Genomic DNA, 22,128 nt, shown 5'->3' on the forward strand with positions numbered 1-22,128 from the left:
CTGCATAATATTCCATTAACCACCCAATTTTAAATTGCAGTCTTCACACACACACACACACACACACACACACACACACACACACACATCACATCACATCACATTCCCTATTTTATTTTTCTTCACGGCAGAGAGTAGGTGCTCAATAAATATTTGTTAAATAAATGAATTTCTAGGTGCTGTCAATTAGTGAGTCAACAGAAGCCATGAAGGAAGTTTCCATGTTAGGAGACTGTGCTTGGGACTGGATAAGGCTGTCCTCTTAGGACCAGGTCATTTCCACCCCCGTGTCTCTGTATTGCAGTGTGTCAGGAAGCGGTATGGGAAGCATACCGGATCTTTCTGGATCGCATCCCTGACACAGGGGAATACCAGGACTGGGTTGACATCTGCCAGCAGGAGACCTTCTGCCTCTTTGACATTGGGAAAAACTTCAGCAACTCCCAGGAGCACCTGGATCTTCTCCAGCAGGTGAGCTTGTATGCGTGGGGCTCATCAGAACGGCCCCAAGAACCCCCACACTCCAAGCCCTGGCCCTCTTGCCCTGGCTTCCATAGCCTAGAGCTGGTTGCTGAATGCTTAGAGATATCGGATTAAGCCAATAGAAGTTTTATTTTTGCCTAATAATATCGTACAGGCATGTTGCAGTCAGTTGAAGGGAGAAGGGAATGAAAATAGACTTTTGCTCCTCGGTCGGCATTGTCTCCTCATAAAATTACTTTTTATCTGTATGTTTTTGCAGAGAATGAAACAGAGGAGCTTCCCTGAGAGGTAAGTACCCAAATTAGAGCACTGTGTGCTCTTGACTTTGGTAAGATTACACAATGGGATGAGATTAAGCCATTGTACCCTCCATGATTTTGTGTCAGCCCCTAAGTTCTGTGTAGTTATTCTGACAATGTATGCCTATAGCGTTGCCAAAGATAAATGGGTATATAAAAAGAAGTGGATTGACCTTATAGATTGGGATATGCGTTGTTTGCAGATGAAATGAGAGCTTCACTAATGTGATACGTATCTAATGTGTATCTTTACACGTCAAAGCTAGAGCAATTAAAATAGCTTGATTTTCAGATTTTATGGTAAACTCTTGGTCACATCAGGAAAATGCCTAACACGATCAAAGAGCAGCCTGAGTTTCGGACTCTTGTTTGGCATTCTGTGAAGCTCTCGTATTTCTCAAACAACTAAAGCGCTGAGCTAAATCATCAACAAAACTAAATATCAAACCAGAATATCAAAATTTTAAAAAGAGAAAAATGGAAGGGAAGAGCACCTTAGAGAAAATAATTAAGGAAGACAGAGGTTGCTGCAAACCCTAAACTCACAAATCACATACGTTTTGTAACATCTAGAAATCGAAATCTGAAGACAATACCACACAGAGGGTTATCTGACAAGGCTCTCATGCTTTTCACGTTTGTTCCTTTGTCCCTGTTCCCTTTGCCACCCACCTGGACGAGGCCCTTATTAATTTTCTCTGCGAAAAATGTCAAATCTGATCTCCCAAATGGATTTCCCTGCCTCTAACCTCGACGGCCGCTTAGCTGGCATACTTGCACAACTGTTGTTCGAATAGTAAGTCTGAAAAGGATCCCTTTGTGGCATCCGGGCCTGTTCAGTGTCTGTCTAAAGACTCCTACACTTTCACCTAGTTCTTCCAGCCCCCTTCTCTAGGCCACCCCTGCGTGCAGCAGGCTGAGAGGCAAGGATGGCTTCACCAGTCTCCCTTTCTCTCTGCCTCTGGCTAGGGCCTGCCAACAGAGAGCAGAGGGAGAGAGGGCAGGGCAGCCGCCAAGTATGCACACACCCACGCAGAGTCCTTCTCTGTCTTTGGCCCCTGGCGTCCTCTCACCCCCTCCCGGCCTAGGAGTGGTTTTAGCACCCCGCTTTTTTATTATAAAGCTGTGGGGTGCAATTCGGGGTGAGGTACACAAACATTGATGATGCAGGTACCCTTGCTGATGAGGGGTGCCCCTCCCTCCCCTGGCAGTTTCCCTCAACTACCAATCCCACCCCCTCCCCCGGCAGTTTCCCATCACTGCCAAATGCTTTCTTCTAGTATTATAATTGTTCAAGGTCCACCTGTGAAAGAGAACATATGGAACTCTGTTCTTTCTTTCTGTGATGCATCACTGAGTATGATCGACTCCAAATCCATCCAAGTTGCTGCGAAGTTCATTTATTTGTCCTTCTTTATGGCTGCATAAGATTCCGTTGTGTAGATGTACCACATTTTTTTAATCCAGTCCAGCTTCGATGGGCAACATGGTTGGTTCCATGTTTTTGCTATTGTGAATAGAGTTGCAACAAACAGACGTGTGCAGAGATCTTTTTTGTAGGGTGATCTGAGTTCCTCCAGGTATATTCCAACAGGGGGATTGCTGGGTCATATGGAAGGTCGATTTCAGAAATCACCACACTGTCTTCCAGAGAGGATGCACTAGTTTGCATTCCCACCAACAGTGTAGAAGCATTATTTTTTCTCCGCATCCTCACCAGCATCTGTTGTTGTTTGTTTTATGAATGATGGCCATTCTTACTGGGGTGAGGTGGTATCTCAGTGTGGTTTTGTTCTCTGATGATGAGTGAGACTGAGCACTTTTTCACATGTCTGTTGGCTGCCCTTATATCTTCTTCTGAGAAGTGTCTATTCATGCCTTTTGCCCACTTTTTAAAGGAGCTGTTTGTTTTTCCTTTCAGCGCATTTGAGTTCCTTGTAGAGCCTAGATGTTAGGACTTTGTCAGACATACAGATGGCAAATATTTTTTCCCATTCTGTGGGCTGTCTCCCTGCTCTCTTGATGGTTTCTTTGGCTTTGCAGAAGCTCATTAGTTCGATGAGGTCCCACTTGTCTCTTTTATTTCTTAAGATATTGGCCTTTAGGGTTCTGATTAGGAATTAGTTCCCAGTTCCAATTTCCATAAGGGTGTCTCCTGCATTTTCTCAGATTCTTATAGTTTGAGGTTTTACATTTAGGTCTTTTAGCACCCTACTTTTACTAGCCCTGGCGCAATCTACTCCCTATTGTGATGGCTCTTGTACTCTTCTCGCAATTTTAGAAATAATCCCTTGGTTAAACTTTGCTCAAATTGCCCCACTATAAGTGAGCTATCTGTTTCCTGCTAGAACCTTCAGGGAGACAGAGGCCCAACTAACTAATGGAGGCTTTTTCCTCCCTGACCTTTCCAACATGCGTGTGCACGACCCCCCACTGTCACCTTATCACCACCAGACCACATCCTCCTCTGGCCAGACTCTGACCCCAAGCCTGTCCCTCTTGCCTGGAAGGCCCAGCCCTCTCCATCCTACCTATCCCAATCCTACTCTTTCAGGCTCCAGGTGGAGTCCCACCTCCCATGATGGCTTAGCGGCCTGCGTGAGTCTGTAGCCACTGCCCTGTCTGGAACGTTGAATTCTGTCTGGCACTCACCTTCCTATTAGCATTCTTTGGCTTCTTCATACTTCCTCATCGACTGGAAAAAACCAAACAGAGTCCTCATGTCGTTTGTAAATCGATTATGTCTATCAGGCCAGTCTTTACAAATTTTTTTTCTTTTTTATTATAAAGATGTGGGGTACAATTCAGGGTTAGATATACAAATGTTGATTGTGCAGGTACCCAACAAATTTTAAAAAGTGATTGCTGGGAAACATAACAGGACAAGAAAAAAATCTTAGTGATGGAGTATTGCCTTTGTTCACAAGAGGCAGGCATTTGGAGTCCTCTCACTTAAATCTAGAATGATACTTCAGACTCCTCCAGTTAAAAAATCAGAAAGCAAAGCAGAGTCCATTTATAAGAAAAATATCAGCAGAATGTACCAAATCTTGATAGAGAAATGTCAAAAATTACAAGGAGCGATCACCCAAACCAGAAAGAAAAAGAGAAAGAATCATTCCATCCACTCTCATGCTTGCCAGCACTACTGGAGGGAAAAGAAAGAGCGTGAAACAGACACTTTTTGCCTTAGCCATGGTTACCAAGTTGTCAAAAAAAAATAAAGAAAAGAAATTCTCTTTTACTTCAAACCTATCCAAGAAGACAAAACAGAAAATGTTTCCACCCAACTAGCGCATAAGTCTGCCCATTTCAGATGATTTTGAAATAAAAGCCAGTGGGAGAATTGAGTGGCCCAGCTTCCCAAACTGTGACTCCTTAGTGGCAAGGTGGACTGCCAGTTCAGTGGCAGAATCACACCTTTCCATCACGAGTGAGGAAAGGCCATCCCACACAACTCTTGCACAGTGAACTATGGACTTGTAGCCAAGGCAATGGCCAACATCTTACTAGTCACTCTTGGTTATTACTATTTATTTTTTTACAGCAAAGCAAAACAAGGAGACTAAGTATTATTGGGAGGAAAGGGATGGCACTATAAGCAAAGATCTATAAAGTAAAAAAAAAAACAAATTTGTTCAGGCTATCAATGCTATGATGCTGGATAGAGTAGGAATCTATTAAATACAACCTCCATAGAAATTACTTATTAAGTGCATCGTCTGATGCCAGCAACAGCCTAACAAAAATAGCTGATTCCTAATTCCACTGTAAAGTCTAAGTTTGTATTTGGACTGTGTGCAGCACTATAGTTAGCCATGCTTACAACTGACACACATTCTGATTGGTCAGAGCCTGTGCCAGTGTGACTGATAATAGTTTGTATACTATATTACTATGGGGTGTAGCAGAAACATGTAGGTAGTACCGTTGGCTATGAACAATTTAAATGACTCTAAAACAACAGAACATCTAACCATTCCCTTTGATCTAACCATCATCATAGGTCACAGAAAATCAGACCAACTATATGGGTCAATTGCTATTATTTTGTACTAATGACACAGAACCAGCACTTTGGTACCCCATAGCTTGTAATCACAAGTCTCTCAGTGAGTCTCAAGAAATCTACCACTACTCCTTTCTAAACAAAGCTTGTTAGAATAGGAAACTATTATAGAAAGATGACTTGACCACCATGACCTTGAATCTGCCCCTGGAATATCTTCCACACTGCCATTCCATGGCACTGAAAACCTACCCTCAGTTCCCTAACTAGTTACCATTGCAAGCAATAGTTGCGTCCAGAAGACAGATTTAATATGCCTGCATGACAAAGAAATCTCCCTCTCTCCTGTTACTTTAGCCACAAGAGTTGATTTATTAGATAAATGTAATGACTCCGGATATGCAAGCTTGAGGATCCAGGATTTTAGCAAGAATATTTCAGTCACAGATCTTGTCATCAATTATTTTTGAGGTCAAGGACCCGGTGTAAGTGAAAGAGGACTACAAAACATCAGGCCCAAAGACCAGCTTCACATACCACAGAAAAGCTCCCGGGACCCCACAAAGCCACGACTCTTACAGAAAATTCTGGAGTCAAACATAGCCAATTTGGGGAGTTGTTTGAATTTTCTTTCAATGAATATATTCAAGTATTACTTTTGCAATAAGCAGATAAGCAAATCTAGTTTTCAAGTATATTTTTTCTATAATGTTATAGTCTACTCAGTTCGGGCAAATTTCAATTTATGTCCTCTGTTATCATTGCATTCTTTTTCACCACCTCGTCTTTCTTTTCTACTGTACTAATAGAAAAGATGAAATATCTACAGAGAAGACATTGGGAGAGCCTGGTGAAACAGGTAAACTTAGATATCCTTTTTGTCTGCTTCTGGACTTTGATTCATATCATCAGGAAAGCAAATGATTTACAAAGCAATTCTTAATTGAAGTTGCTAAAATGTATAATGCACCTTCTCAAAAATAGCTTGTATTTCTAGCTTTATAAAATATTTTTTCAGTTCATTGTAAAACTTGGAAAATGTGGGAAAGAATAAAGATAAAACCCACTTACGATCCTATGATTTGGAGGCAGCAACACTCTTTGCCTATTTTCTGCCATGTTTTTCTAAGTATGCATTACTGAGCCCATACTTACTTAGTATGGATTACTGAACCCATACTTACTTAGAGCTTGTATCATTTTTTCCACTTAACCTGACATAAATAATTTTTTATATTCCACTAAAACTTCTTCACAAAAATTACTGTATTGACTTCCAACACTCTATTGCATCCACACAACGGCAATCAACTTAATCAGTCCATCCTGAAATGTTTATAAGCCATAACAAATGAAGCTTCAATTAATTATAATACTCAAACATTAAATCTTTGTCAAATCATTGGTTTCTCAAAATAGATTACTGAATCAAAGATAGTGAATTTTAAGGCCTTTAATAGATTTTGCCAATTGTTTTTTTCCTAAAAATTTTGTTATGGTTGAAATAACACACTGGTGTCTTGTTGCACACTTATCAGTGATGAATATTACAATTTTTCTTGAGGTTTGCCCTAAGGGAAGAAAAATAATTTTCCTATGTTTATCATATGCTTGAAATTTTTCTGCATGTATATTTCTATTGTAGTTTTCCCATTTTCCCATAAAATTTAAGAATATGCAAAATATCCTAAGTTTATTTGGTTTTTAATTGCATTAATAATGTTTTAAGAAATCAGATTTTGATGACTTAAATCTAGAAATTGAGAAAAGAGAGGATTTTAAACAAACGATAATTTTGTTTTTCCATGTCTTTGTTTCTGACATACAGAGAAAGCTGCTGTGACTGTATTTTAGTGTCTCTCTTAAGTTCAGCTAATTTATCATTTTTAAACTGACTTGTAGCTAATTCCAGAACAAGTTTAGCTCAATTTCACTTATGAAAAAGGTAGTGGTGCCGGGCTCGGTGGCTCAGCCTGTAATCCCGCACCTTTGGGAGGCTGAGGTGAGTGGATTGCCTGAGCCCGCGGGTTCGAGACCCACCTAGGCAGCGAGACCATATCTCTACAATAAATAAAAAAATCAGCCGGGCATGGTAGCACATGCCTGTAATTCCAGCTACTCAGAAGGCTGAGGCGGAAGGATCGCCGGAGCCCAGCAGGCGAGGCTGCGGTGGCCGAGAGCGGCCACTGCACTCTAGTCTGGACAACCGAGTGAGACTCCAAATCAAAAAAAGAAAAAGAAAAAGGTAGCAGTAAAGCACATTTTTTAACACTAAAAAGAAGAGCTGCATAGGTGTTTATTTCTTTTGGAAACAGCTCAAATTTGACTTGTGAAGCCTAATATATCAGTCCTTTTTTAAGTATTATTTACAGGAGAAATGATATAAAAAATGCTTATTAATATTGGAAAACATTCAAATTTTTTTATTTTAAAGATATCGGGTACAGTTCAGGGTTAGGTATACAAATGGTCATTGTACAGGTGGAAAACATTCAAATTAATGACAGAATTGAAATTTGTATTTCCATTTTTAAAGTTTAAAGTTAGTATAGTTTAACTGATAGAAATTTTTATGATAACAAGATTAGGCCGGGCTCGGTGGCTCAGCCTGCAATTCCAGCACTTTGGGAGGCTGAGGCGAGTGGATGGCCTGAGTTCGCAGCTTCAAGACCAGCCGGGGCAACTTGGCGAGACCTTGTCTCTACAATAAAATAAAAAATTAGCCAGGCATGGTAGCCCATGCCTGTAGTTCCGGTTACTTGGAAGGCTGAGGCGGTCTACTCTGGAGTGGCCGTGAGTATGCCATTGCATTCCAGCCTGGATGACAGAGTAAGACTCCAACAAAAAATAAAATAATAATAACAAGATTAAAATTAGTAAAATAAATTTAAAAGTAACTTTAAATGCCCTTGCTTACAAATTATTTTTTTCTTTATAAAAACTTTGAAAGATTGGTGGACAAATGTTATAATATGATATATCACCACTACATATTTGAGTTCCAGTGGCAAATGTTTTAGAATGATCTCCCCAACGCTTCTAGACAGCTAAAGTTGAGATTTGTGCACAGATGCCTCCACACTGGGGAGTATTTCCAAAATATAGTCACAGAAAAACTGCCAGCCCCTAACTGCACTAAAAGCAATTCTAATCACATTTCTCAGAGACTTAGCATCAGGGATGATCTGATGCAGAAAGACAGTAGAAAATCTTCTTGGCCCTGTGAACTCAGGGACACTTGGAAGACTTTACTCAGAAGAAAGCTCTCTCCTCTCCCAACTTCCCTCTCCCCTCCAGCCCTCCATCACCATTCCTGGTAATTTTTGCAAGTGAAGTAGAATTTGGATATATGCATTTGCAATTTAAAAAGTAAATGTCTTCTCTCTTTAACCTGAGCCTCGAATCCTTAAAATGCAAATGCAACATTCCTGGGGAGAGGAGAACATTCAGTGGGCCAGACACTTTTTGTAACCCAAGCTCCTGAGATTCGATTTTGATAAGGAAATGTTACCAGGTGTCTTAGGTGGAAGGAAAAGTGAGAAATCTCCGGAAGAACCTAAATGTGTTAGAAGATAAACGCATGCGACCTAAGAATTGTTCTCGCTTCTAATAATCTGGATAATTTCTCTTTTCAAGGCACTATAATGGAAGGATACCCAAATAACAACAAAAAAAATGTGTTCTTCTAGTGCACTAGCTAAGCACTTTTTTTTTATTGTAACCAAAAAGTGTAGTATAAGCCAATCATTCATCGAATTATGAAGCTTGAAGCCACTTTAAACTAGTAATGGTGAGGTCCAGGGTGCATAACATTCATCTAAATTGTTTGCAGCAGGGTTTTCCAAGGAGGGGGGTGCCAGGGACCACATCCTTTAAGATTCCAATATTGCCACAGCAACTGTATTTTCTTTATTGACTTTTTTTTATTTTAAAAGTGTGGGTTACAATTAAGGTTTACGTACTTACATGGTCATCGTACAGGTAAAGTGTGGGTGCTCTTATTATATCAGCCAAGAAAGGGCCTTCCTCTGATGATTCTATCACCCACTCTCATGCCTTCACAAGGAAGCACAATTCCACACCCTGCACAATTACTTCCCAGACGTCGCAGGGACGTGGGCCACCTGTCACCGCTGGTTCCCGGGTACCACATACTCTTCAAAGAGCAAGGAAAGAGTGGATCATTTTTCCATATATTCTGCTTCCTAATACCCAAAAATAAGCTAGCGCATTATATGCTTTTGCTTAATGAAGATTGAAATGGAGAGCTATTTCTGGCTAACCATAAAGCAATTAAATGGAGCACTATTTTCCTTGAGCATTTTTGAAATAACAATTTATAACAAAATAGAAATGCATTTGTGTTACGATGATTTTTTTTACCTGAACAGAGCCTAGTCTTCCATTATGGAGATCTTTAAATATAGCAAAATACTCGTCACGTATCTGAAACAGTTTGTGATGGTTTGCTCTGAAAGGACTGCAATCGATAGTTCTAATGTTCTAATGTTCTACAGAACTACAGGCATGTGCTGCCATGCCCAGGTTTGAGACCCACCTGGGCAACTTGGCGAGACCTCATCTCTACAATAAATCAAAAATTAACTGGGCATGGCAGCACATGCCTGTAGTTCTGGCTACTTGGAAGGCTGAGGTGGAAGGATCACTGGAGCCCAGCAGGTCGAGGCTGTGGTGGCCAGGAGCATGCCACTGCCCTCCACCCTGGGTGATAGAGTGAGACTCCAATGCAAAAAAAAAAAAAAAATCCTATGCCTCGATGATTGCTAAAGCAATCTAAATTTTTAAAACTTGGGTGATATTCTAAGAAAGAAAGCTCTCAGAAGAACAAATCCAAGGTAAATATCTGTCTGTATCCTTTATAGAGTCCCAGAAAGAAAAAAAATAATCACATCCCATCAGGCAAGGGCACTTAACTGTGACACACATATTGGTGCACTAAATGTGAGTCCTACAGGGGGAAAATAAAGAATTTAAGTGGGATAAAGGGCATGAGTCCTATTTTCTTCAAGAACATATTTATGTGGCCTTAAAACAAATGAGTCCAGAATGCACTTCACATCTGTAGATTCCAGAGTGACAGAAAAAGCATATGGAATTTTGACCTGGTTCTCATTTAAACGCCTCCTGTCTCATTTTTGTGTCTGCAATTTTTGTAATTTCCACAGATGCCGCCACTGTCTCACCCGGGCCCTTCCCTCTCACTCCTGATGACACACTCCTCAATGAAATTCTCGATGACACCCTCAACGGCACCAAGATGCTTACAACAGTAAGACATTCCAAGAGCCAACCTAGCTCTCCAGGAGGCGGCTTTTTGTTCTTTTAACAAAACGAGAAAAGTAAAGGGGTGAACCAGCCACTCAGTAACATTGGGACTGCACTCCCATCACTTGATTAAGAGTCAGTGACAGCCCACTGCAGCCTTGAACTCCTGGAATTAGAGGTGTGAGCTACTGCCCCTAGCCTCAAAGTGGTCTTTGCAGGTAGTTTGCATCCTTAACCTGGAGCCTGCCAAAGATTATTGCCGATGCTGGTCTTGAACTCCAGGTCTCAGGCTCTCCTTCCATCACAGCCTCCCAAAAGTGCTGGGATTTATAGGCGTGAGTCACAGAACCCAGCCTGTCCTTCTGTTTTAATAAATTCATACAGACCAAGAAAATTTTTTAAAAAGTCAGTGACTGTGCTCTATTGACTATTCTAACTTTTTCCTAGAAACGGAAGTGGGAAGGCAGATTGAGAACTAGGATAGGATGGGAAGAATTACAAGGAACAGCATAATCATAAGCTCTGGAGGGCTGGGGTCCTTTTCTCCCTGGTACCTAAGAGAACGTTGTATACACTAGGTGTCCACCAACCATTAGATCGAATGAATGAATCAATCAATCACAAAGCTCTTTCTTCACTGAAGTCTCATCCCATGTTGGCAGCAGGAGTGAAGGTTTTGCTCTCAGTCGTGATCAGCATGAATATGTCAAAATTATCAAAATGATCAAAATCCTGTCTGTCAAACACTGCATTCTAAGGCAAAGAGGGGCCCTGACCACTGCTCTGAGTGAAAGGTGTGCAGGTGAGGGGATCGTTACAGAATTTGGATTTCAAAGGAAAGGGGAAATTTCAACCTCCCCAAACAGCTTTGAACCCAGACCCTTAGTGCTCAAGCAGGGAATTACTTTCCTCAATAGGCGTGAGTGCGGAGTTGTGATGGAACAAGGCAGACCCCAAGGATAGCAGTATAAGGAATGGCCTTCCCGCTGATCCTGGCTCTAGTCGACCCTATGCTACCACCACCCCAGACCCCCAACCCGTGGTCTGGGGACAATTCTTCTTGCCTTTGGGTCAACATCTGAACCTGGGTGGGAACCTTCCTTTCCACATCTCTCCAAGGCACGGTTCGAGGCTGCAGGCGAGGGCTCATCGTCCAGTCTTACCAGCTCTACACGAAAAAACGGAGGTGAGACCCACTGGCCGGTCCACCTGTCCTTTAGCTGGACAGCTGTCCTTTAGTAGTTTGGTTGAACTACTGGAATGACCAAACAACGAAAATATTGCATTTTTTCTGAAAAGTGCTGCTCCATCAACAGTGAAAATTACTGTTGGAGAAAGTTGTTGGCCATATCCCAATGTCCACACTTTAAAGTTTCTAAGACAGCTGGACTGCCTTCTCTTTTTTCTCATTCCCCCTGTGACCCAGCTCCTTCAAAATCCAATACAGGCCCCTTTCTCTGAGTAAATACTCTTGAATGCGTCATTTCACGTTCTTTACATCCTCCTCGTAACACCCTTTGTATGCATCCATCTATTCTTATTCTAGCCTTATAGAAGTCTGCTGAAGTGTGTTAGGCCACACACCAATGAACCTAAAACAAACAAGACACTGCCTGCTTTCAGAAAAATTTAATGCAATTAAATGCAACAAAGTGGTCTAACTAAGTACTCTGGTGGAAGACCTATGCCAAGTACATAGACTGGGCCAAAAGACATAAGCCAGGACAGGTTGCCTGGGGTTTGATCCTTTGTCATGTATATTCACTGAGAGTTTTGTACATAAATGGACCCATGTTTTTTGCTTTGGGATCCGTTGAAGTGTAAGAATCATGCTGGATTCCAGGGGATGACACAGGTTGGGGGGGAGGGTGACAAGGTTTGAGTGTGATGAGAAGTTGCCAGGTGAGGATATGGTTCAGATGTTGACCCAAAGATGGCCAGAGGAGACAACGGTTTAAATGAATCCCAGAATATTGGTAAGAAGTAGAGAGAGAGAGAGAGAAGAGAAATAGTGTCTCTGTGAGTGTGTGTGTGCGCGCGCGCACGCGCGTGTGTGTGTGTGTGTGTGTGTGTGTGTGTGTGTGTGTGTGTAATGCTGAGGGTAGGAGTGTGAAGCAGTGACAAGGGCCTCCAGCCAGGTAGTGTCTGAGTGACAGTGAGGAGAAGCTGTCTGGCAGTCAGGGCAGAGAAGAAGTGAGACTAAAATTGTTCTAGCAAGTTGGAATCAGATTGTGGAGGGCCTTGAATGTCAGGAAAAAGCATTTGGGTTTTAACCCACAGGTAACAGGAAGTCTCTGAAGATGCCATGTGCAAAGCATGAAAAATTAATCCAGTGGCTGAGGGTACATGAGGACACCTCTCGCTAGTGCATTTAGAGAATGTATTCAAGTGTTACATGTGGATGTCTGATCTGCCTAATGAAACGATAAGAGACTATCACCAAATGCCACCTTAATGTCACATTGATCTGAGTACTGTACTACACCTAGACAGATGTTCCATGTGTATGTCTTGAATGAATGAAGATCTTTGAGACACACCTTATAAGTCTGCTTAGTGTGGCCAGGTTCGGGGCCTCAGCCTGTCATCCCAGCTCTTTGGGAGGCCGAGACAGGTGAATTGCCTGAGCCTGTGGGTTTGAGACCTGCCCGGGCACCTTGGCGAGACCTTGTCTCTACAATAAATCAAAAATTAGCCGGGTGTGGTGGTGCGCGCCTGTCGTTCTGGCTACTTGGAAGGCTGAGGCGGAAGGATTGCCAGAGACCAGCTGGTCGACGCTGGGGTGACCGTGAGCGTGCCACTGCACTCCAGCCTGGGTGGCAGAGTGAGACTCCGACTCAAAAAAAAAGCCCACTTAGTGTGAACCCAAGTCCTCCTGTATCCTGCTGAAGGCAGAGGCTGTACATCATCCACATCTGAGGTAGAGGAGGGCTGGTGACAAGATATGAGGAGGAGTATGCCCGCTGCCATCCAGTTGGGTTCTGTCCTCCATGGCAGTTTCCACTGAAAGTGTTCCTCTTTCACTTCCTTGACTCAAAACTCACAATAAGTGACCATGTGCACAGCCAGAGACATTCCATTTTTCACAGACCTCATTCTTACTTTTCTGAGAAAGTCATACAGCTCTCAGTATCTTCTGGGCACTCAAGGCTGAAAATGTTCAAAGTCAAGTCTGAAACCTAGCTCCGGGCTTGCTGCATGCCGGGAGCCCGTGTGAATTCAGACAAATGAGAGACCCCCACTGGTGGCCAGACCCACGACAAGCAGGGTGGCTCCTGGCCCTTGGCAGTGGAGTCCAAGTTCAGATCCTCAGGACAGTGCTTCTGTTCTTAACCACGTGCTTCCAAAAATGACCCAAATATGCCACTCCTTCCAAGAGAAATTTCAGACACTCCTATGGCTTTTTTTGTTTTTAATTATTTTTCTTTTTTTTTTTTTTTTTTTTTGGAGTCTCACTCTGTCGCCCAGACTGGAGTGCAGTGACCGCTCCCGGCCACCACAGCCTCGACCTGCTGGGCTCCAGTGATTCTTCCGCCTCAGCTTTCCAAGTAACTGGAACTACAGGCGCACGCTACAACGCCCAGTTAATTTTTTGATTTATTGTAGAGATGAGGTCTCACCAAGTTGCCCAGGTGGGTCTCGAACCCGAGGGCTCAGGCAATCCACTCACCTCGGCCTCCCAAAGCACGGGATTACAGGCTGAGCCACCAAGTCCGCCACTCCTGTGGCTTAATAGTACTTTCTAACCAGTTACAACTCGACGTAGAAGCACAAATATTCTCATTAAACCCACCTAGACTCTTTCCCAAAATGGAGTATATTAAGCAATATCTCAGCATCCATAAGTTGTTGTGTCTAATCCAATCTTCACCAAAGGGTATAAGGTCACATAACATAAAAATGATGTGATGCAGTCCTAGAGATGTACCAGCAATATTTATGTGGATGCGTGTGTGTATATGTGTGTGTGTGTGTGTGTGTGTGTGTGTCTGTGTGTGTGCATGTAAATGTCTTCATGAAGATCACACAGTCCTAAAGTGACAACATTCTCTAGAACTCTCCATAGCTCATTCAGTGGCAGTTTGGTACTGTCTCTCACTGAAATTCAAACCCCTCTTCCAGTTCATAGGACTTGTATTCTAAGAGCTTTTAAGTCTTCATAATCTATTTCTTAAGATAATATCAATATGTAATATATCATGCGATTGTTTGTGGTTTATACTGATAGGTTTATTTGCTTGTTTGTTTTTGTTTTGTTTTTAACTCAGGAAAGAGAGACAGAATTCACCGTGTCGGAGGGTCCTCTGGAACAAAAGGTGGAGTTCAGCATCTCTCTGACTAACCAGAAGTTCAAGGCAGAGTTCACCGATCCCCAGTCCCCATATTACCAGGAGCTCGCAGTGAAGGCCCAGCTTCAGGTGAGTGGGTCCAGCCCAGACAGCCACGTCCCAAGCCACAACTTGCAAATCCAGGAGCAGGACACAAACCCTTTGGTCAGTAGTTTCAACTTCTCATGACCAGCCGTTCATGTTTAACCGTTGACAAAAAATCAAAAACTGCCATGGACCCCAAAACGTTAGGACCAATGGATCTCCAGTTCAGTTTTCCATACCGACTTCACTATTTCTAGAAGTTACAGGGGTTCCCACCTCTGCTTATCAACAGTTTTACTTACTGCAGCTTAAGCCGCCCTCAGTCAACCACGGTCTGACAATACTGAATGGAAAATTCTAGAAATCAACAACTTGTAAGGCCGACATATCATCAGAAGGTCGCTCAATAGTAGCTTACCACTCTGTCGTAATGTTAGCTTGATCCATCTCCCTCTGTCTCGTCACACAGGCATTATATTGAGAGTGTGAGGTCACAGCCATGTCACTTTTTAAACAGGCTAGTGTCATAGTGGCTCCATTTTACTACTATTGTTCATCTCTTGCCGTGCTTAGTTTATAATTTGCACTTCATCATACTTATGTCTGTACAGGAAAAACCATAGTATATAGGATTCAGCACTATCTGCAGTTTCAGGCATCCACTGGGTCCTTGCAAGGTGTATGTGCCCCAAAGTTAGGCAAGGGGCAGCCACTGTATTTACATTTAGATGTTCTTTAAATATTAGCAGGTTTTTAAATCGCATTTAACTGAAAGCCATTATGCAGACATTCCAAATGTTTAAATGATCACTATGGCAATGGTTTCATGGGCATATATACATATAGACAAATTTATCGAGATATACACATGAAATATGCAAAACTTTTTATATGCGAGTCATAGCTCCATAAAGTAGACTTCAATACAATAAAATAAATAAAACGACCACATAGGCACCTAGTAAAGAAGATGCCGGGATGAAATATGAACTTTTAATTTATAAAACTGTCTTTGCATGCTATTTCCATCCTTGCAGTTTGATGCGATATAAAGACGTATTTTTCATGGGTGATACATGGAAGGCAATTCTATTGCCCGTGTCATCAAGTACCACGCCGAGGAGGTTTCCCAAGATATCTCCTCCATCTCTGACCTTCATCCCATCTGTCTGGCCCTGATAGAGTCAAATACTCTTCAGATCCCTGCAGGATGAATCCAGCTCCTGCCATGCTGAGCATGGTGTCTGTGTGCTGCAGCAAGGCTTGTGCCTTTCTTTCCAGCTCATCTCACACCAGTTCCTTGTCCTCCCCTTCCCTTCCCTCCTGGCAAATTGGCCTCCTCTGTTTGGAGCGCCCTTCCCGAAGCCTCATTTTACCTGCTTCATCATGGAAAATTCCCCCTTCCCATTCTGGGACCGTGCCTCTCTGCCGGGCTCAAGAGTGTCTGGAGATTGTTTGTCTTCATGTCCGTGACCTTTGCCATGCCTCCCCCCTCACCTACCCCCCTCACCCACCAGGCTACAAAGCTCCCCCTTGAGTGCAGAAAATGCTTTTCATCTCTGAAGCCCACCCTCCTAATACAAAGCTTGGGATGCCATTAACTGCTCAGTTATCACTGATATAAATGCAGCTGAAAATAGAAGCTTCACTGAGATTACATGACCATGAAATACATTTAAGGTCAGTCGAGATGGACATGAATTGTCCTCACCATGACCATTCTGGTACCTGGAAGACTCAGTAATTTCTCACCCAGAGAGGCAATGAGCCAATGGAACATTCTTTTATTTTATTTTATTAATTTTTTTTTGAGTCAGAGCCTTACTCTGTTGCCCAGGCTGGAGTGCAGTGACACATTCAGGGCCACCACAGCCTCGACCTGCTGGGCTCAGGTGATCCTTCCTCCTCAGGCTTCCAAGTAGATGGAACTACAGGGGCGTGCCACCATGCCTGACTTTTATTTTTTGATTTATTGTAGAGTCGAGGTCTTGCCAAGCTGCCCAGGCTAGTCTCAAAACCCTGAGTTTAGGCAGTCCTCTCACCTCGGGCTCCCAGAGTGCTGGGATGATAGGCTTGAGCCACCATGCCTGGCCAAATGAAACATTCTTTTTTTTTTTTTGAAACAAACTCTCACTCTGTCGCCCAGGCTGGAGTGCAGTGGCACACTCATGGCCAGCCCAGCGTCAACCTGCTGGACTCTGGCGATCCTTCTGCCTCAGCCTTCCAAGTAGCTGGACCTATAGGAGCATGCCACCACACCCAGCTAATTTTTTGATTTATTGTACAGATGAGGTCTCGCCAACTTGCCCAGGCTAGTCTTGAACCCATGAACTCAGGCAATCTACTCGCCTCGGCCTCCCAAAGTGCTGGGATGACAGGCTTGAGCCACCACGCCTGGCCACGGAACATTCTTAACCTCCAGCCTCTCCCTGCATCAGCATTCAGTCAATCAAATGCAAGAAACCTCTCTACAAACTTCAAAGAGAGAGAAGCAGTGTGGTGTGTTTATAAACCAGAGAAGTACTTAGACATGGATTATTAGATAGAATGAATTAAAGAACAGTTGGTTAACTTTCTGTTTGTTCTTTGAAACATGCTTTTCAGCAAATTCTTACTGTAGTCAGAGAATCTTCAAAGTTGGATAATTGGCCACAGACTTCACTGACCTGTTGTCAATGTTCTAAGTACCTAAAACAATCTGATGCAGAATGATGCAAATGTATTGGGATTTTTACAAAAATCCGAGTTCTAGCCCTACGTCTGCCAAAAATTAGATGTGAGAATTTGAGGATCACTCATTTTCCCTGACCTGAACTTCTTCCCTTCGAAATTACCAAAGATGGCCAGGCATGGTGGCTCAAACCTATAACCCCAGCACTTTGGGAGGCCGAGGCAAGAGGATTGCCTGAGTCTGCAGGTTTGAGACCAGCCTGGGCAACATGGTGAGACCTTGTCTCTACAATAAATCAAAAAATTAGCTGGGCATGGTAGTGCATGCCTATAGTTCCGGCTCCTTGGAAGGCTGAGGCGGAAGGATCACCGGAGCCCAGCAGGTCAAGACTGTGGTGACCGTGAGCGTGCCACCACACTCCAGCCTGGGCAACAGAGTGAGACTCCAACTCAAAAAGAAAAAAAAAGAAATTACAAAAGATGATCTCAATGTCTCTTTCCCAGTCTAAACTTCTCATATAGTAACAATAGCTAGTACCGCTCTTAATGCTCTTATACATATTAATTCATCTGATTGTTCTCACAATCCTATAAGTAATATTATTTTCCTTTTTATAAGAAGAAACTGAGGCACAGAGAGCTTAATATGCCCAATGGCGACACACCCATTATCCAGCAGAACCAAGATTCCAACCCAGGCAGAACCTTCGCTCTTAACCACTATGCCACATTCTCCATTTTTCCCCAAGTAATATTTATGGGGAAAGAACTATTGTGTCATCATCAAATGGGCGTGCCCTTCCGGCCTCTGAAAAACTCATCGGCCAAAGAAGAGCACGTCTTGCAGGTCCTGCCCCAGGGACCAGTGGCATCAGTCCCGCTGGTTTCCTGGCACTCTCACCGAGTCCTCCAGGACAAGGTCCCTCTGCTGCTGTATCTGTTCTTTTTCTGGGCTTCTGAGTAGGGCAGGCCACCTGGCAGTCAGCTGACCCATCAGCCCACCACAGCCCAGCGCCCCCATTAACACAGCCATTCGGACTTCATCAGGAATTAATGAACGGTGCTCTGCGGTAAATTGATTTCCACAATAAACCTAACGAGCAATTTAATACAGATGTCGAGAGGAATCACTTAGCTGTTGTCTGAATGCTTTCTCCTGTGCAAACATTCGTGAGAACACAACGCTCTGCCTTTTCCAGTCCGTTAGCACACATTACAGCAGAATCGGAAGGCCTGTGTGTTTGGCATTATTAATAAGGTTAACTGGGCACTTAATTAGCAATTTAGTGGTTAGTGCACCATGGTTAGAAGGTCCCCAGAAGATTATTCAGCAGAATTAACTGAGGCTTTTGTCATGCCCTCCCTAGATGCCTGCCTCACTCCCCTAAGCGAAGCTGATTCTTAATCAATTGCAAACAGGTCTGCAAAGAGGGCATGGAAAGAAACAAATAAATCGGCTGGACAGGAATGGAAACAAACAAATAAACCGGCTGGACAGGTCTCCTGGAATGGCACCCAGGCAGCTATGAAGTCACAGGGCCAGTTCTGTGCTTGATCAACTATTTCCACACGGGCTTCCTGCCCGTGACCTCTACAGGGATCCCCATCATGCCTCCCTCCACTGAGTCTTTCAAAACCAACAGATTAAGGGCTCACTCTGCCCTTTGCAGGCTGATGCTATGAGGCCACTAGGGCAATAAAACTGTGACCTCAGGAGTTCATGGTCCCACAGGAGAAGGAGAGAACAAGCAAGTCGGTGACACGGCATCACCAACCCTGCCCAACTCTGACAGCAGGTGTTACTCGTGGGTTGTCATCATTATCCTTTTGGGGCTGAGGAGATCACCCTTTAGAGAGAGCAAGCGTTAGACTCCAGAGCAGTTAGAATGGAGTTGAACGGGTATTTAAACCCAGGCTTACAGAAATATCTCCTCATCACTCAAAAGCTGAACCCCTTTCACCGCTGTGGTTGCTCTGTGTTTAGCATATAAAAACTACTTTTAATAGCAGTGAGCAAAATTATAATCAGAAGGTCAATCGGTCTGCTGGGGCAGGGGGAAGTCCATGACGGCCTTCAAAGCCCAATACAAGCGATATTGGGATTGTCTTGCATGGCAGCTCCAGTCCTTAGCATGGCCGTCGTAGAATTGGCAGTAATATTTGACGTGGTGACAACATGGTGGAACGCTAATAAGTTTAGAGAACAATGAGGTGCACTCAATTAAACCAAACGCGCCGAATCCCTGCATGGATGGCCAGCAGGTGGACACGAGGAGGAAGGGAAATGGGATGGGGAAACAAGACACGGCCCCCGAGGCCAAGGAGAATCATAATCTCAGTGAGAGAAACTGGCCTGTGCCTCAACTTTTATGGGGCATGCTGTCATAAGTTCTACTGAGAGAAGACATCCCCGAGCCTGACTTTGGGGCTCTACAAATGCTTTTTTAGTCCAGATGTTCAAGGTGGCTTAGACAATGGGTGTGGGGGAGGGGCAGGTCAGTAAGCAGAAAGTGGGGAAAATGCACCTTGGATAAGAGAGAGTCATTCGTAGCCACCTGGAGAAACAGAAGTGTGAAAAGGGACAGAAGTCAGTTTAGTATCACTAAAGGACACGATATTGGCAAAGCGGATAATGGTGGCAGGAGGTGTGAGTGGTAAGGTATTTGGGGAGAGGGCATGGTGTGAAGATTCTGGAGGGTCTTGTTGCCATTCTAAAGAGTTGGGCTTTATTCACCAGGCAGTGCAGCCCAGCAAGGGTTTTTGTTGTTGTTGTTGTTGTTGTTGTTGTTGTTGTTGTTGTTGTTGTTTTAGCAAAGAGCAGCTGATAATGAATTAACAGAGCAATTAACATCACCTCCCGCCCCCGTCCTAACACACCCAGAAGACCATTGCTTCTCATTCCCACACAAACACACAAACCCATTTCGGCCGTCTCGGAGGGCATATGGGAAGGGCACGCTGTCCCTGAGAATTGGAAAAATGTAGTGGAAGCAAGACATTGTGGAGTTTGAACCAACAGATGTTGAAGGCTGCATGGAGGGACACAGAGGGAGGGATCTAGGGACCTGGGCTTTCCGGTTAGAAGGCTACAGGGCTCAAGACCTCGCCTGCGTAGACAGGCCGGGGTGAAAGGCAGATGTGAGAGAGAGAATATCTCTGGTTCAGGCAGATTGAGTTCGTGTCCAATGTTGGGTTATTCGAGTGGAGACCTCAAAGCTGAGTCTCAGGTGATCACCAAATCCGCAGGAGAAACTGAGATTCCCCCAGCGAGAGGGACAGGAAGGAGACAACAGGGCCGAGTGTCACCCGTTCAGCCTCACCTTTCACCAGGCTTTGCTCCCCACCCCACCACTCCCCAGCATCCCTACTAACCCCCACTCCTTCCTCTCGGTCTTGTCTGCCTTCCAGGCTTCTCATAGGAAAGCTGGATGGGGCAGTGCCAACCCACGTGTCAGTGTCCCGAGGGCCAAGCACAGGGTGTCTACCGTCGAGCTAATGAAATGAAAGGAGGGGTGAGGTGGCAAGGAGGCTGAGGTGGAAAGGCACAGACTCCGTATGTTTACAGGAGAGTGAAGACAGGAACAGGAGGGAGAAAGGAAGACTGCCAGAGTGGTCACAGAGACTGAAAGATAGCCAGGAAAGAGAGCAGGAACAGAAAATGCCACTGGATTTAGAGAGAACTGGAGAGACAGAGGCCTGGAGAAAACCCTCCTTCCTGGGTGAAGCCCAGGGCAGAATCCAGACTGTGGCGGACAGAGGAGTTGGGTATGGCAACTATAAAACATTCCGACAACAGGTCTCATGAGCAAGGTCAGTTAACGAAGAAGATTGATTGTGAAGTCCCCATGAATCGAAGAGCACAGCCTAATCTATTTCTAGCAATTTATGTGAGCCCCGCATCCATTTTGGATTTAATAATCCCTTTCAGGTTAGAGAATTTCCAAGCCATATCATTAATTCAGAAAATATGAGAGTACTAGAGTCAGAAAAATGTTATTCTAATTGCCTAAGTGAAAATCTTATACGTAAAAAAATTTTCCTCCTAATATTACCTTAAACTGCTTCGTAGTTTATGTAATAAAGTGACCACCAAAGCAGGTCAGATCTACCCAATGGTGGCTTTAAATAAATAGTAAAATATTTTCCTCCGATTTTCAGAAATGACTGAGAACAAAGAGATTGGTCTCACATATCGTTGTAATTTTCCATTTTCAATGTTTCTCCTATTCAACAAATGTGTTTAGACTTTTTCAGTTAGGAAAGATTTGTCACAGCAGAACCAAGGAGTATTTTATAAACTTCTTTCTCTCTGCAGATACAGAAGGTACTCAAGAAACTTCCAGGATTCAAAAAACTCCATGTGTTAGGATTTAGGTAAGTATGAGAATTGGATTCTTCTCACTTCTTAAATTACTTTCTCTCTTTTAAAAGCAATGTCATGAGGATGATAAGGTCCTTTTTTACCTAGTGGTTCAGCACAGCCAAATCCTGGAAACTGAATACATTTCAGATAAAGGAATTATCTAATTAGAACATGACTCCAGGTGATTCTAAAGGGGTGACACAGGAATTGTGTTTCTTCCTTCCAGCTGTTCTCTCTATAGAGCACTCAGCTGCTGTCCTTGGCAATATTGTTAGCAATGAACTTTTTAGGAAAACACCTCAGTGAGACAGATTCCAAAAAGTAGCGATTAACTGCCTTGGTGTCTGATTGCCTAGTTTCCTACAGAATGCCAAATATCATCATTATTTAAACCGCATTGCCCAAAAAAGCCTGGTGAACTTAATAAAAAGCGACCCCTTGGGTATAGGGGGTTGAGAAAATTAGGTGAACAGAGACAGGAGAGGAAACAAGACTTCCCAAAACATACCTTTTATATCATTTTGATGTCTGAGTCATAGTAGTATATTACCACTCAAAAATTACTGGATTACTATTTTAAATAAAAGAAATAAGACCATAGGGTAGTATCATACTAATGTGGGTTTGGTTTTGTTCCCTCGGCTT

General features: G+C 43.4%; 1 protein-coding gene across 1 annotated transcript in view; it reads left to right on the forward strand.

The window, feature by feature from the left end:
* The window catches only part of IMPG1 (interphotoreceptor matrix proteoglycan 1), a 142,671-nt gene that overhangs the window by 12,452 nt on the left and 108,091 nt on the right, over positions 1-22,128 (forward strand). The window contains 6 exon segments of the mRNA XM_021709840.1: positions 305-471; positions 743-771; positions 5,601-5,650; positions 9,963-10,081; positions 14,346-14,495; positions 21,436-21,494. Coding sequence (XP_021565515.1) covers positions 305-471; positions 743-771; positions 5,601-5,650; positions 9,963-10,081; positions 14,346-14,495; positions 21,436-21,494 — 574 coding nt within the window.

Source organism: Carlito syrichta, unplaced genomic scaffold (assembly GCF_000164805.1).
Source record: "Carlito syrichta isolate Samal-C Ts95f unplaced genomic scaffold, Tarsius_syrichta-2.0.1 Scaffold287498, whole genome shotgun sequence".
NCBI lineage: Eukaryota > Metazoa > Chordata > Mammalia > Primates > Tarsiidae > Carlito > Carlito syrichta.